The following is a 16,620-nucleotide window of genomic DNA, read 5'->3' as shown; positions in this document are numbered from 1 at the left end:
GGAGCGGCTGCTATGCCCCCGAGGGAGTCACAGAGCTCACAGGAGGCGAGGTCGGCGACAAAGCTGGTGCTATAATCCGTTTGTATTGTTTCCTTATCTGGAAGGAAACGTTCAATTCTTTTTTTTTTTTAAACTATGAGCTCTGAATGTGTTAACTGTGATATAGGCCAACGTTTCAGCCCACTGCCCCTCGTTGATGAGATAACTCCGGTCAGGTGCTCCACAACCCGGGAGTCATTCAGAAAAGAGGGACAAATCCCCACGAGCACTGGGACCAGTGGCAACCCCCCACCCCCACCACCACCACAACCCTGACCTCTCATGCACCAACACACCCTTCCCTTCCGCAGTTCAGCAGTGAAAAGATAACAGCCATATAACTACAGGCTAATTCACTCACAGAGGAACCAGTGTCCACTTGACTGGTCACATGAGACGACGAAAGGGAGCGCTAATGTGTTGTTGAATCAGAAATTACAGGCCTGCATGGAGATAAAAATGATTGATTCATTTAATTCATGATGCCTTTTTTTTTTCTTCCTTCTATGCAAGATTACTGACTTGACTCTGAAGTTAACATTTCTCGTAAACAACTTGGAAATATAAAACTCTGGCCTCATCAACCAGCATCTCCATCAGGGTCTTGGTAAAACTTGGCAGGTTTGAAACTATACACAACATCAATACGGGCTCAGAGTTCAAAAACATCTCACCTGCGAGAGCTGATGAGTGTTCCACTCCTGGGCACTGACCAAGGTCTTAAAACATCATTTATATATTATCACCTTCTAAAGTTTACAATGTGTTGCAAGAAGTTGGAAATGGGTTTTTCTTGGCGACGTGATGATATACTGTAGGTGCCAATATCCCTTCTTTTAGCTCCGTTTTAGTCTCCACCAGCTCCGGAGTCGCTCAAAGAAAAGCTCAAGACCTACACCTCGTCTCTTTGGCTCTCATAAAGGTTGTGTTAGTAGGCTGTACCGTGTTCTGGGTACATGCATGATCTTTTATTGTCTGTTCAGTTGACCTGACTTTTTATTTGCCTGTTTGCACAGCACTTTGGTCAACTTACTTTAAATGTGCTGTAGAAATAAAACTGACACCACTTCTCTGGAAATGTCTGTCATTAAAATATGAAAACATTTTAAAGCTCTATGGTCACCAACTATTGACCAACTGGTTGGTGCTGGGCTGACAGTGTACAGTGGATCCATCTGAGCTTTTGTTTTTTGCTAAACCTGGCTGACATAAGACCACTGAGAGCAAAGTTGCGGTAATCATCTCTGGTTTTGTCCCAACTGAGGACTAACGTTGGCGTCGCCCAGGTCTTTTAATTGGAGTGTTGGTCAGAAAACTCATGATTAATCATTCTTCTCACTTTGTTTGGCCTCAGCCTGGCATCAAACAACTTTTATAAACTCATCCCTTTCGCACTAGACAAAAAAAAACCCTACATCAACCACTAAAATCTTGCTTTCGTCTTCAAATTGAAATGGTACAATCAGCTTTCGTACATTCATCATCACCAGACACGACGACCAGGTGGACACACTAATAGCCGCCCCTTTTTCGGGTGCGATGCCATGAAGCACACTGAAGTTCAGGACGTTCACATGTTCGCGCTTTTCCATCGACCTCAGTTAAAGCAGAATTTCATTCAGTCGACGCAGTTTCACAGTAAGAAGACCAAAAAAAAACAGTAACCACCTACATGCTGCTTTCCACTGTGAGCTGTTTCGTGGTTTTCTTTGTGACGTCGAATCACACACCAGAAGAAACCAAAAAAAAAACAAAACAGGAAGGCAAACTTGTCAATCACCTATATTTAGCCGGTTTATCAGCAATTAAAAATCTGCCTGGTGTTAGAAACTCTGCATGTCTACTGTCTACAGTAAGAGAGCAGACGGCGTTGGTTCTCAGACTTGATCAACTAATCACGAAAGAATCCAAGGAGGCCGATGGCCAAACCCAGCAGCAGCTGAATGCTGGGAATGTTGGAATGATGGTGCTTCGGTGCAGCGTTGCCCCCTGTCCCAGCATGCCCCATGCCACCCAGAGAAAGCTTAGATGTGAGAGATTTCTTTAAATACTTTGTCTCTCTGCCACAAAAAAAAAAGAAAAAAAGGACAGATGTCAAAACTCAGTGCACTCCTCTAAAAACCTGCTAAAACAGCAGCCGCATATTCCTTCCATCCGTCCTCGGCAGAGAATTTAATGAGAAGCCAATCGCACATCCGTCTTGATCATCACTTTTCGCCTCAGCCAGTCACGTACCTGTCTGGTTTAATTGAGTTAACAAGGACCCAATCGGCTGCTTGCTCACTTTTGCGTTCTGCGCTGTCAGAGCCCTCCAGACGCTGTGCAGCTACTCACTTTCCTGTCTGCTCGCAAAACTTTTTTTACATCACTGTATCAGCACTAGTTAAGGAGGGAAGAGTGGCAGGAAGAAGACGAAGAAGCGAGGGAGGAGACGGGTTTACAACTTTTACCACTGTGCCTGGGTCTCTTATTAATCCATTCCTCTTAAACACTTCCTGACAGTCGTGGGCAGGAGAGGGATTTTGAAGCCTTGTTATTCTTCACTCTTTCAATTAACCGTTACTGAAAGCACAACAAGACGTCGGAGCATTTCTTTTTTTTTCCCTTCCCTCCAGAGTGGAAATGAGGAGCTTTTAATAGAGGAAATGATTCCAGGGGCCGGCCCACTGCTGTGCTAATACCCACATCGATTTTCATTTTGGGGGAACCCTCCCAGCTGATCAATCTCTCTCCACCACCTCGTCGGCAGCTGGCCTGGGAGAGAGGGGGGGGGGGGCATGTGGGATGGTTCACTTGGGCTTCACTGTCTGATCCGATGGATGATCGTGTGCGAGCCAAGTTCATGTCCACGCTTTCCCTTTGCCTCCCCCTCCCTGCAGCACCACCACCACCACCGCCGCCACCGCCGCCACCTCTGAGGCCAGGGGCGGCTTGGCTGTGCTGGTAATCCTTCAATGAATGTGGGTCAGTGAGCGGGGCTTTGCCTTCATCACTCAGCGAGGGGACAAACAGCAGGGGTCGTGACCCCAGTCATCCCTACGTGCACTCACACACACACACACACGGTCGTATTCACACAAAGACAAAGACACAGACACAAACAAAAAAGAAGAGACACGGATGGATGAGCAGCCACACGGCCAAAACTCACACAGATGTAAAAACACAAGCTTGGGATACGATCGAGCAGATGTGAGAACATTAGAGCTGAAATGGTTTCGGAGGAATCGACGTTTACCAGTGGATTTAATGAGTAATAGGCCAAAATGCCCAAAAATGCACAGGTAGCAGCGTCTGGTTCTTTCTCCTCTATTACAGTTAGAAAGTTGGTGGAACAAACAAAGACATCTGAGGACGCCAACTTGGGGCTCTGGGAACTGATGGATCAGATGTTAATCGAGAGTTGTATTCGGTATATTAAAAGATGTGGTCACCTGATAAACGGCTACACACAGACCTCAGGGCATAATACAGAAAATGACGATATGATGGTGAAACAACCGAGATCTCAAATGATTTAAAACCAACGGTTCTGGAGGGTAAAATTGGCAACAGAGCTGCAACGATTCATCTGTGAAGTCATCATCAACTATTGACTTGATCACTAACTATTTTGATAACTGATCAATCTGGTGGAATAAACCACAATAGTTTTCATTAAAAAGGTGCAGTACGTAGTTTTGGGGAGGAAAGATTTTCGCTGACTGTTTTTTTTTCATATACATAAACAAATGCGAAAAACAAGCTCTCTTTGATTTCGCAACTGAATAAACAAACTGACCATAAACGGACAACACAACCTCTTACTGTTTTGACTTTGTTTACATTTGGCGGACCCTGCCACCTCACAGTGCTCTGAGGACCTCATTTTCCTGTGAGAAACGGCTTGTTTATCCATTTGAAGATTGAAGATAAATATTTCTGAGCACAAATATTAAATATTTGCTGGTTCTTGTTTATAAATGTGAGCACTTGCCGATTTATCCCTGTAAACTGAATACCGCTCGGCTTTGGACCACTGTTCGCAGGCTTTCTGCCTCTCAGGACTTCTGACGGACATTTTTCCAACTTATTTGCGACATTTTCTAGACCGAACTGTCAAGCTGAGAAACACGTGTCACGCGGCAGCGCGGTGAAGTTAAAAGAAATGTAGATCCTGTCACAGGCTAATCACTCAAGTTTATCACCGCAAACTCACTGCCACCGGTTACCAAAGGAAACAGATGCAGCAGCAGACGGGAGCCTCGACAGAAATACTCACGACGCCGCCGTGTTGACTCGGCGGTGACACGGTGACTTGCCCCAGAAAACACCAAACGGGGCTGAAGCAACTCAAATACAGACGGTTCGAAATGACAAAGACGGAGAGAGAGTGAATGTCAGATTGGGGATGTGAGGTGGATGAGACGGCGTGATAAGATAAAACAACAAACAGGTTTAATCCAGTCTAAGGCTTAAATCTGTCTCTTGCACACACACACACACACACACACGCCCAAATATCAAAGAGTCCTAATTAAGCCGCGCCACATTCAAACTTATTATCCTGCACATCATTAAAATTCTCCATCACGAGCCGGGTATTTTATCTAAGAGAGAGCAGGCAATCATGAAATATTCATGATTTATTAATCTGACTACAGAAAAACAAACAATGGCAACCCGGGGAGTGTGACACCCTCTCCTGCCAAACAGCGAGGTAGCAACACGACTGCGTTTGACACACGCGCGGCACTCCAAAATCTCCGACTGGAGTCCGCTACAGTGCGCCGCCGCAGCGCTGGCATTCAGGTGAATGGCGGTTATTCCCACTCACGATAGTGTTTTACCGAGATAAGGTGGAGAAGGAAGCGTCGCCGGGTTTATTTCGCTTGGCAAAGAGCGGCTTCTGCCTCTCGTTCCTGTGGCACCGCGTCAACAAAATGTCAACCGCCGCGTCGTCATTAAGAAGGAAGGGAGGCAAATGGAAACGTGGCCGGGAGCCATCCCGAGCCAAATCACATCAGCGTTTCCGAGTCCTTCCGATAAGAGAGGAGGAGGAGAGAAGGAGGGAAGGGGAAAAGAAGCAGAGGGATGGTGGAAGGTGAACAGAGGGAGGATAAGAGGCTGGGCCCCGCTTTCCCTCATTTTTTTCCCCCCTCCCTCTCAGGCCCTCACGCCTCCGAGAGAATTCTCTCAAGTGGGGACAACAATCTGCTGATGACACCGTTGTGAAAATGAAAACGCCGCGCCGCTCAGTTGACGGTGCCATCATTGACTCCTAATGGGGGAGGAGAAAAAAAAAAAAACCCACTACACGCACAATTTTCTGGACTCTCGGTTCCTCTCATCCCGACTCTCCCGACGTACACCATCATCACTCAGTCTCTCACCCACTCTCCGGCCCGCGCAAACACACAGACGAGTTATCTGCATCTCCTCTTGACTTTCTCATACTCATTCTCATACCCCTCTCCCTCTATTGGCCCGTCCTCCCTCTCTCTCTCTCTCTCTCTCTCTCTCTCTCTTTCTCTCTTTCGCTTTTTCAAGTCCCGCAGGTGACCTTGAGCAGCAGCTGCCAGTGAAGTAGCTAAAGTGCAAAGTCAATATGCGCCAACAAAGCTGGTTAAGTATTAAATGGGGGGTGATGACGCCGCTGTTAGTCAGAGAAAGGCTTTCGCAAAGGGAAAATGAAAAAAAAAGGAATATGTGCCGCCGGACTTCAATGGAACGCTCAATAGCGATAATGGTCGACTTAAAAAAGGGGATTGACTCGCGATATTAGGCAAGACCGCAGCTGTGATTTGAGCGGGATAATCTGGTGAGAGCAGTGACAGTGCTTAGATGCTGGGCCTACATATATGATGCTACTGTGGAAGAATATAAAGATTTTAAAAAAAAAAGAAAAACGGCTTCAAGTGATTCATGACAGAAACAGAAAGTATAGAGCCTCTTCAAGAGAAATGAGAACCACAACTGAAATCACAAACAGCAGCTCAGCCAGTGAAGGAGTTTTAGTCACCACAAGGCAAAGCATTACGGTAAGATCCCTCCTAATGTGACATTTTTCAATTGTCGAGCCTGTAACAGCCTTTCACTGTCCTCTCTCCCCGGATCATTGTCGGGAGGAGCCCTGCAAACTCAGTGGATAATGTAGCGGTGAATGGGCCCTTTCATCGGCGCCTGGCCATGGAACTGGACCGGGGTGACTCCAATTGAAGCTAGTGCCGCTAAGAAAATCAATTGAATAAATGTGCGGAGCGTGCGCGGTGTGGATGTGGTGGTGGGTGGGGAGGCTGGTTCAGGTACCTATACGCTGGCCTCCAGTCCTGCATTCCTTTTGCAGCGCAGCATTCCTCTGGAAGGCAGCGAGGTCGGAGGTCGAGAGGCAAGAGATGAGCGCGGATAGCTCTGCAGCGTGTATGTATACATGTGTGGGCGGATGCATATTGATCGCAAACGGCCAAGTAGATGAGGCAGGAGAGTGTGTGTCAGGCCTCGTTCAGAGAGCATCCAGGTATGTACGTACACCGTGCAGCCGGCGCTCCCTCCTCCACCGCTAACAGCTGCTTTGACACGTGTGTGCATTCCTGAGTCTGCACTGCAGCGTCCCCGCAAGGCATCGCCTGTCCGCCCTCAGCCTGTGGAAGTGGAGTGCTCACGCCGGCTGGCCGGCCACATATAGATCCATTTACCTGACAGAGCTACGTCAGGGTTTTTTTTTTTTTCTTTGCAAAGCACCCAAAGACACCCAAAGGCGCTTAAATTAGATTAAATGAAAGGTATCCGCTTGATTAAAGGAGACATATTATGCTTTTTCCTTTCCTTCGATGTCACAGACAGGTTATTGTGCATGTAAAAGATCTTGAAAAGTTGAAAAAGGTGAAAGTCTGCATCAACAGAAGCTCAACTCTCCCACAGCAAACCCTGCCCCTGAAACGCCTCGTCGGCCGTCCCGGCTCTTTGATTCCATGACTCTCACTACATGACATCACCACGCCACACATTTGTATGATTTATTGCTAGTTTGGCATATGGGAATTGATTTAGCGCAGCTGCTCTGTCGCTGTTAGCGCTGCTGCCTCAGGCGCGTGTGGTCCGACCAATCAGAGCCAACTGGGTCTTAAAGAGACAGGAGGGAGGATACAGTGCAGCAGCACCGGACAGGATGAGAAACCTGGTGTGTTTTTTGAGCATGTAAGCCTCATCTAGTAGGAATAAATAAATGAAGAATGAGCTTAATGCGTCTCCTTCAAATCCAAAACAGGCTGCTACATAAAAAGAGGGGAGAAAAGCTTTAGATTAATTGGTTTCACTGTGTCACACCGAGTCTTTCCTATTTTAAAACCCCGTCTCCCGCTGTGTTCCAGGTTGTTAATTTCTCCAGTTCGTCTCCTGATTTTTTGACACATATCAAATAGGTGTCTCTCAGTTTCAGCTGTAAAAGAATGAAAACTGGCCAGAAGGCTTCAAAATTTCCCTCCAACTAGTGAGACATCTTCAAGAAGTTGTCTTTTGATCACTTCTTTAAGATATCATACAATGAGCCAAGGATTTTGGACAAATTAAAGGTCACTTTGCTCTCACATCCTTGTATTTGTTCTATTCATCTTTGGTGTTGAGGTGCCAATACTGCAGATAACATCCTTCTTTTTCACAGCCTAATGTCAGTCAGCTGCGTTGCCAAATTCCACATTAGGAAGGAAAGTAAAGGAAACTGCACGCTAAAGCTGTAAAAGTGTAAAAAAAATGCAATTGGATATGCTGAGTTTTTTTTTTTTTAACCGAGACAGAAATCAAATGCAGTATCGATACTGGAAATGAAATGACTAACAGGCAGCCGTATTGATCCAGATAATTCAGCCGTGAAACAAGTTACAGTGGAGAGAGTGGGCAGTGAACGCCCCGGTGTTCCCTGAAGTCACCGCCGTGTCAATCAGCTGATTGCGGTATGGAGACGCTCTCTGGAGGCAGAGGAGGAGAGGGAGCGGGACCGGGGGTCGGATCCGTCGGGGAAAGGGAGCCATGAGCGGCGCGGAGCGGAGGTGGGCCATCCAGAAACGACTGGAATGCGAGATAATGCATGACATATCTCTCTCTCTCTCTCTGTCTCTCTCCTGGTGACACCCAGCCCAAGGCATCCGAGGGAGAAGATGAGTGTGCAGGGGGGGGAAAGGGATGACGAATGGATAGACAAGTGCATGCTTGTGAAGTTTTGTTAAAGCAAAAACTGAGAAAAAAAAGAGCTCTATCAGTCTGCGAGGAGCTGGAGGTTCATGTCAAGTTCAAGGACAGTCACTTCCTCCCTCGACCGAGCACATCTTCACCCCACAGCTCCTCTTCTCCGATTGACCCAGTCGGAAATACGCGCAGGTCAACATTCCATATGCTCCTTTCCCTTAACCTTGACATGTACGCCAACACACCCACTCGGGAACAATGTCGACAAGTGATGTTTTCACATGCCCGAGTTTATCCGGGGCTTTGCAGCAAAAAAAAGGGCACAGGTTGCTAAATGCAGATCAAACCGATGTCACTCACGGACGAGTGAACCCGACAAGCGGAGTTCACCGCATAATCCAACTAAGTAAGCACCACACACCACATCCTCCTCCATATCAAAACATACTAAAGCGCTCAGGTGCAGGTGTCGATTCCAAGGGGAGGGGGGGGGGGAATCATTAATTACCACCTTGACAAAATGGGAGACCTCCAAAATTAGAGGCAATCAACCGTCCCCGGGGGGCTAAGTGGGGAAAAAGATGGCACCAACTCCTGGAAACGAAAGGTGATAATTAACCCATTATGACTGATTTATTAGCAGTTAATCGCCTCGTAAGTCGACGGTACTTGTTACACACGCGTAAAAAAACTACACTGCATGCTCCTTTAATGGGGGGGGGGGGGGAAGCAAAGCTGCTGTCATTACAAGGTCACTGTAGCACTCAGGAAAAAAAAAAAAAAGAAGGAAAAAAAAACTCGACTTTCACTTAATTTGCACTAAGTACAGGGTGCAAATCGAACATGTCCGTGCATATCCTGGTATATAGGCTGCCGTGGTGGGGGGGGGGGGGGGCTGGAAGGTGGAGGGGAGGGTGAATTCCTTCATTGGGGTGCAGGAGGAGGGGAGGGGGTGTCCAGGGAGCTAATAAGACTGAATGCAGCCATGTAGAGGGGGGGCATAAAAGGGTTGGTTAACTATGACCTGCGGTTGGGGGATCTTTACAACACTCATAACCCTTTATTAGTTAACCAGTTTCAGTTCTGGGTGTGATTTATAAGCCTGGCATTAGAGAACATGGGTGGGGGGGGGGGGTTAAACTTACATTCTGAAGGGATGCTGCTCTGCGTCTGGATGAAGGTGACAGCAGCTCAGTTGCGCACGGATCTTGCGCGTAAAATAAAAAAGAAAGAAAGAAAGAAAACACAGACCCCCCAAAAGATACAACTTTTCCCCGCTCCAAAAAAACAAACAAACAAAAAAACTTACTTGTCATACTCCGCGTTGTCCTTGTCACAGCGCGCGTCCTTGTGCTTCTGCCAGTCCTTGCCGTGCTTGCAGGTGGTGAGCAGCACCACGTCCTCCGCGTTGTGGACGTGGTGTAAGGCATTCCTGGTGTCCGAGCCGATACCCGTCAGGTAGCGCTTCCCCTTGAACACCAGCATGTATTTGCGGAACGGCGGGATGGAGTTGTACTTGAGGTAGCCCCTCTCCCCGCCGGTCCGCGGGTGCTCCTTGGAGAACAGCGGGATGGACACGTCGAAGTTGCGCCTGAAGTTCTCGGTGCTGATGCTGGCTTTGGCCAACATGGCCTGGCCGATGTCGAAGCCCAGGTCTTCCGTGTAGTCCGGCCACGTCCCCGAGTACAAGTTAAATATGAGGTGGTTCCTGCCGTCGTTCCACAGGGGCAGGTTCTGGACCTTGGTCTTCAGGTTGTGGACGTATTGCGGGGACAGCTGGTCCCGGTCCAGGGTGTCCAAGCTCAGGACGAACAGACATGCCTGTCCGGGGTCCGAGGTGTAAAACCTGGAGCCCTCGATGGTCGATAAAATATTCTGGTAGCTCTCCGAGATCTTCTCTCCCTTCTGCTGCGGGTACACGTAAACTTTGAATCCGTTCTTGTGGCACAGGGAGAAGTCGAAGCAGGAGTCCATGCGGCACCGCTTGCCTTTGTAAACACTCGTGTTGACGTCCCTCTTCTGCCTCGGAGAGATGTGCAGGTTGTACTCCTCGGTGTCCGTCTCGTCCCACGGCAGGAAGAGGTGTAACGGGTCCGAGAAGTGGGGCCAGGGCTGGTCGGGCCGGTACCCGTTCCGGCTGCGGTCATGCCGGCTCCTGCTCGCCGCTGGAAGTTGAACCCCTCCGAGGTAGGAGAGAAGCACCAGGCACGCACCGGCGGAGAGCAGGATCAGGTAGCGTTTTTTGGCCTGCATGTGTCCTGGGAGCGGGGGCGCGTTGTTTGGGAAGAAGAAATGTAAAGTGGCCCGAAGTCAGGCTCTCACCAACCCCGGCTACACCGCTCCATCCTCCGGCAGCCTCCAAGGATCCCCAACCCCCCTTCTGCGTATTCGGTTCCCAAATCCAGCAAGTGATCCAGTGCATGTGGGCGATTTTACAAGTAGTGTCCCGTTCTCCCTCTTCTGTGGACTTGTTTCACCATATCGCTTACAGATCCGTGGGCTGGCCGGACCCTCTTTCCTCTTCTTCTTCTTGGACACAAATCACATGCAGCGACTCTCTTCTCCTTCTACTACTCCTTCTTCTTCTTCTTCCCCTGCGCGTCTCCACAGCCTCATTCAGACTGGCTGCATGGGGCTATTGAAATGGTAAAAGAAGAAAAGAAGAAGAAGGAAAAAAAAAAAAACTGTCCGACAGCCGTCTGGGAACTCTCTCCCCCCACCCCCCAGCTGAACAGCGGCAGGGGTCCCCGAGGCTCTCCCAGACGGAAAGGTATGCCCCGGCCGGTTTTATGGATGTTAAACTCGGTAACACATCGACCAGAGCGGAGCGCGAGAAGCCCCGTCGGTGCTGCCGCCGCTCGGAATCCAAAAGCGCCGCCGGCTGAATGCGTCTTATTCCCCGTGTCTTCTCTATCCCTCCATGGTCCCGTGTGAGGAGGAGAAGCCAGAGAAAATAGAATAAAATAAAACAAAAAAAGCAGCCCGGGGAAGCGTCGTAGCGCAGGAGCAGCTCGGCTCTCGCTCAGCGGTGCAACTGTAACCTGACGAATCCCTGCATTTCTCTTCTTATTTATCACAACCTCCCTTCATTCCCCCTCGTACGCGCCGATATAGAATCACAGCCCGGTCGGCGGGAGCCCCGCAGCGGGCGAAGTTCTCCGGTCGACACGAGGCGGACGAGCAGCTCACCTCGCCGCCCGGTAGGTAGCTGAGAAAATGTTCAGAAAGACGGGATTCCTTGATCCGAGTGTCCAATTACCGACTGCTCAGTTGTTCCGATTGTTAGTCGGTAACATTCCAATCCCGACACGACGGCAGCTGACGTGACGTCCCATCGATGCGCATCGGCGCCGCTGATTGGTCCGCGCGCGGGAGCGGAAGAGGCGGGACTTCGGGGGAATGCACCCATTCATAACCGGAGTCCTCCGCGTGTGCAAATTGTCTAATTGTGAGCCCGATGGAAGCAGCGTGGAGACGGGCCAGAGAGCAGAGCAGCCTCAGAGAGAGGCTCAGAGGTTACATCCTGATAGTGTTCAGAGGATCACTCACATTACAGCTCAGTCTAACACACACAAGTAAAACACGGTTGGTTTTATATACTATTATTTATAATCATTTTAATAATAATAATAATAATAATAATAATAATAATAATAATAATAATATCAATAACTTCATTTGTAGAGCACCTTTACAAACAGTTTACAAAGTGCTTTGACAGAATAAAAGCAGTAAGATAATATAACATGATACATAACGATCAAGCCAAATTATAATAATTACACACACACACACACACACACACACACATAGATAGATAGATAGATAGATAGATAGATATTTTAAGTGTATTACAGATATCACCTAATTATTAATATACTAAAGTAAATTAAGGACTAGTTTAGTTTGTTTATAAGTTGTTGTGCTTGTATGGTTAAATAATCACAATAGAAATACTTTATTGATCCCAGAAGAGAAGTTGTTGCTCCTTCTGGTACAGAGGTATCACACCACAGAGGGATTTTAATATATAAACAGACAAGACAATAAGAAACAAGAGTAAGTAAAAATAAGAAATACAAGCAATAAAATAGCCGTAAAACATTTATTTGAGCATTAAAGGGGTATGTAGTTCTACTAACACAACTTCATACTGTACTTTACTTTGTTTATATGTGGCAGACCCTGCCAACTTTCTAGCTTCAAACAGTGCTCGAGGGATCTTATTTTCCTCTTCTTTCTTTCTTTCTTTCTTTCTTAATTTCTTTCTTTCTTTCTTTCTTTCTTTCTTTCTTCCTGTCTGTCTTTCTTTCTTTCTTTGAACCCACAAAATAATTTATAATAAATATAATAATTACTTTCTTTTAATTTTCAGCTCACAGGTAGCACAACATCATAGAATGTCATTTATTTATTTATTTGAATTATTAACTATGTTGTTTTCTGGTCTTTCTTTTATTTGACAGTCTTAACTTCTGGTGTTTTTCAAAGCTTATTGTCTCACACTAACATACCGAGTTTTTTTCTTCTTGTGGACAGCTGTAAAGACAGACATGAAGTGAAGAGAAAGAGAGAGAGAGAGAGATGATATACAGCCGAGGTTCCACAGCTGGAATCGAACCAGCATTGCTGCGTTCACATGGTATTGTGTCTAAACCACCAGACCACCAAAACGCCTGATCAGAGATTTTTTATTTTATTTTGCATCAGTGGCCCATCTGATTTGCATTCTGACAGAAAGTTGTTCTTGGAGATGCAGAATCGCTCGCTAACAGTCCTCAAAGCTCAAATACAAGCCACAAAATAAGATAAGCCCTGATATCGCCCACAGCACTCAGCATCCGCTCGAACTCACATCCTCCTTGTTCACACGCACCGAAAGAAAATGTAGTGAAATGGTTTAAGATATGGAGGCATCTAATGAGAATAAGTTGTTGGAAGTCAACTCCTGGACTAAAGTTTTCCCGTATCCGCCAACAAACCAAAGTGACACAGCAGAGGCCACCCGCTTGACAAGGAAATTAATAGCAGAGGAGTGGTTCTCGCTGAGTGTCACCATGCCTCATAAGCCCGCATAATCCTCCCCACTGCCATTTGGTGGCACAACACTCGGGCTGGGTGAAGAGGCCATCCTCATTTTTTATCGGCCAATTAGCTCAGAAGAGGGGGGACTAATTAGCAGGGCTGGCTGGGAGACAGGCCAGGATCCTGCGGTTGGCCGGCGCTCATCGTCGGAGTATGCTGGTGATGAAGAGGCCTGGGTGCTGTTCCAGAGGGCTGCTCCTGTCTTTGTGGCTATCGCACTTAATCCACAGCTAAGTAGTGTGTGAAGGGAAAGTTTTGTTGACTGCAAGAAAATCCCCAAATTTTCTCCTAAATTGCAACAATAATCACCCCAACAGTATTTCATAATAACATTCTGCTATTTTCCAATCAACTGTTATGAATATTTGGTAATTAGACGACGTACATTTCCAGGAAACTTCCAACTGGTTTCTGCTTAACTTCTGCTGATCATGGCCTTTTAACTTCCTACTATTATCTGTCTAACTTCCCCTCAGCAGGCCACTAAACAGAGGTGAGTTGTTACAGCTTAATATTTGACTAGTTTCTGTCCACGTCCCCTCATCAGGACACTAAACTAAAGTGAGTTGTTGCAGCTTAACCTCCAACTAGTTTCTGTCCAACTTCCTCCCCAACTTCTGCAGGCTATGAACTGACATACCCTTATTAACATTGCTGACTCAAAATATGAAAAGACTGACATTTAACTAGGGTGGTGTGAAGACATTATCATCAAGTTATTTGTTGGTAATTAGCAATTTATGGCGACTAAAAAAAAATGACATTTAGGAAATTGCACCAGAATGTGACTGAAGCTGAAGCGACCTTCCTTTTGTTGCATCTTTAAGTTGGTAAATGTCATAGTTTGGCTTAAGATACATGTTTTGGTCAAAATTATCACAGATGGCGATGGTCCAACTTCCCGTGAAAAATAGCAAGTTTTGGTTGGCACAAAAAACAGCTGGAAACACCACCAGGTGTCCTGAAAAGCATCCAGTGGTGTGACTCAAACTGTGGTCGGCTGTTTGGCAGCCCTGTCGGCGTGTACCAACCCAACCCGGCAAAAAGTTGGACAGAAAGTTGGACAGAAACTAATTGAGCTGCAACAACTCACTTTAACTTAGTGGGCTGCTGACAGGAAGCCAGACAGAAACAGCTGGAAGTTTCCTGGATATGAATTAAGGAAATCACCAGCTATTTATGATCAGCTCATTGAAAAATACAATAATTAGATTTTAGATATCGTGGGGGTTCATTTCAATGAAAGTTTAGGTAAATAATGTGGTAACTTAAGGGTAATTTGTTAGAAAATTTCATTTGTGTTGCTCAGTATTAACCACCTACATATTAGGACATTTGTGGACCTGTAAAATTAAGTGTTACTGCCATTTTTACACTCTACAACAGGCTCTACTAGCCTTTTATTCCTCCAAAGTTTCTTCGTAACTCTGAACCCTGATGGAAAGGCCACACAACTGGCAAAGCTACCGCCATTACATCTCCTTAGAGAATCTTTCTTTTGTTTATGCCTGAGGGACCTTGCTCTTAATTGCTTGCAACTCTAATGGGACTAATGTCTGGATGCTAAATGACACTTGAAACCGGAATTGTGTTAACCAGAGAAGATGGTGTAATCTGAATAGAGCTGTTCTCTTGAAAAATGCCCGTGTCTGTTTAATGTATCGCAGTGTTGTTCACATCATTAAGCATTTGTCTTGATTGCAGGTGAGGAAGAGAGAGGAGCTCGGGCGGAGACTGCAGTGTTTAACTGCCGCACCATCAAAGGCACCATATACCCCCGGTTTATCCTCAATAAACCAGCTGTTTTGGAACATTCTGGCGCTGTGTGGTCTCCCCATGACGGCGGCGGGGACTGGGAGTCATTCCAGTGAGCTTCGCCTCGCTCCACTCCTTCATCCTTCCTTGTGTACACTTCTAATATTTCCACCCCAGAAAAATTCCCCTCTTCAATCACACTTTGGTCTCTCTCTCTGTCTCTTCACAGGAGTGTAGCAGGTCTGAGTTGTGAGAGGATGAGAAATCCCAGCCAGCTGTGAAACCTTAAAAAGCTGTACCGAGTGAGATTGTTATGTAAAACACCCCCTTTTAATCTGCCAGAATCAAACAGTCGGGTTTGATTTATAGAGGAGAGGATCTGTGTGCTGCGTAGATCCTCCCTTTTCTGCACAAATTAAATCCTGGTGTCGGGATGGGTGTGAGCAGGAAATTGCCCCACTTGTGGAGGTGGAAAAATAGAGGAAATGACTAATTTTTTACACAGAAGGAAAAGGTAGTGTGTGAGGATTTGTTTTCTGTTCCACACAACAGCATGCTGATGTTGTGGTGCCTATAGTTTCCGACCAAATATCTCCCAGGGCCAATTTGAGGGGTTAAGAGTTGGAATACATAAAGAACTAGCAAGATTGAATAATTACAATAATGCCCCAGTTTGCTGCTCTCATGTATTGCCTTTGCATTTGAGTCACAGAGCTAAGCATTCAATTAAATTTTGTGTTTTGTAGCTTTGAAAAACCGAGAGGGTCCTCTAACAGCACTTACCGCTGTTTTTGAAGATATTTCCGGATTCCTCAAGGACTCTTCAAACCGCCAGGATGAAAAAATATATTCTCACTGTCATGCACTAAAAAAGATTCAAAACTGGTTTTCCTAAGTTGTTTTTCCTCCCAAGGACAGAGACGACGGCCAGACATCCTCGCTCGACTTGTGCAACACGAACCCAAATAAAAAAAAAAAAGTATGATCAGTATTCTTTTCAACCGGCGTTATTTTCAGGCACAATAACATGCAAATGTTTTGTTTGTGTTTTCATAAACAGAGCGACGAGTTGTGTCGTCTCCAGCTTCCTGTGTTAGGAAATAAAGCTGCAACTTAATGAAAAGGCTAGAAAAAAAAAAAGAAAAGAAAAGTAATTCTGTAGTGCAGCCATCCCAACGGTTTCAATTAGCTTCAATGAGGCAAAACATCTTGTCGGGCCTTTATGTGAAATCTAAAGGAGGCATTTCTTTCACATATCAGAACCGGGTCTTTTAATGATGAACAGGCCTCACTTTAACCGTCGGCAGTGTAAAACTTAACCAAAAGTCACCCACATTAATAGTACTGGAGTAAAAGTCTGATATTAAATGTACCAAAAGTATCACATTAAGTTTAAGTATTAAAAGTACATAAAAAAGTATATATATATCGTATACATCATAGTATATTATGAGTCTGATGCAGCATGCAATCTACAAAGTAACTAGTAACTAAAGTTATCAAATACATGCAGTGAAGTGAAAGTATAAAGAAGCAAGAAAATTGTAATATTCAAGTAAAGTATAAGAAACGTAAAGTACT

The 16,620-nt window shown here is 46.1% G+C and overlaps 1 protein-coding gene across 1 annotated transcript in view; it reads right to left on the bottom strand.

The window, feature by feature from the left end:
- Positions 1 to 11,539, bottom strand: part of ext1b (exostosin glycosyltransferase 1b) — a 126,882-nt gene extending 115,343 nt beyond the window's left edge. The window contains exon 1 of the mRNA XM_030411729.1: positions 9,509 to 11,539. Within this exon, the coding sequence (XP_030267589.1) occupies positions 9,509 to 10,452 (944 nt within the window). The 5' untranslated portion in view covers positions 10,453 to 11,539. The remainder of the gene's footprint in view (positions 1 to 9,508) is intronic.
- Positions 11,540 to 16,620: the final 5,081 nt, after the last annotated feature.

Source organism: Sparus aurata, chromosome 3 (assembly GCF_900880675.1).
Source record: "Sparus aurata chromosome 3, fSpaAur1.1, whole genome shotgun sequence".
Lineage (NCBI taxonomy): Eukaryota > Metazoa > Chordata > Actinopteri > Spariformes > Sparidae > Sparus > Sparus aurata.
The sequence above is the reverse complement of the archived record's forward strand: the minus strand, read 5'-3'. Positions and strand labels throughout refer to the sequence as shown.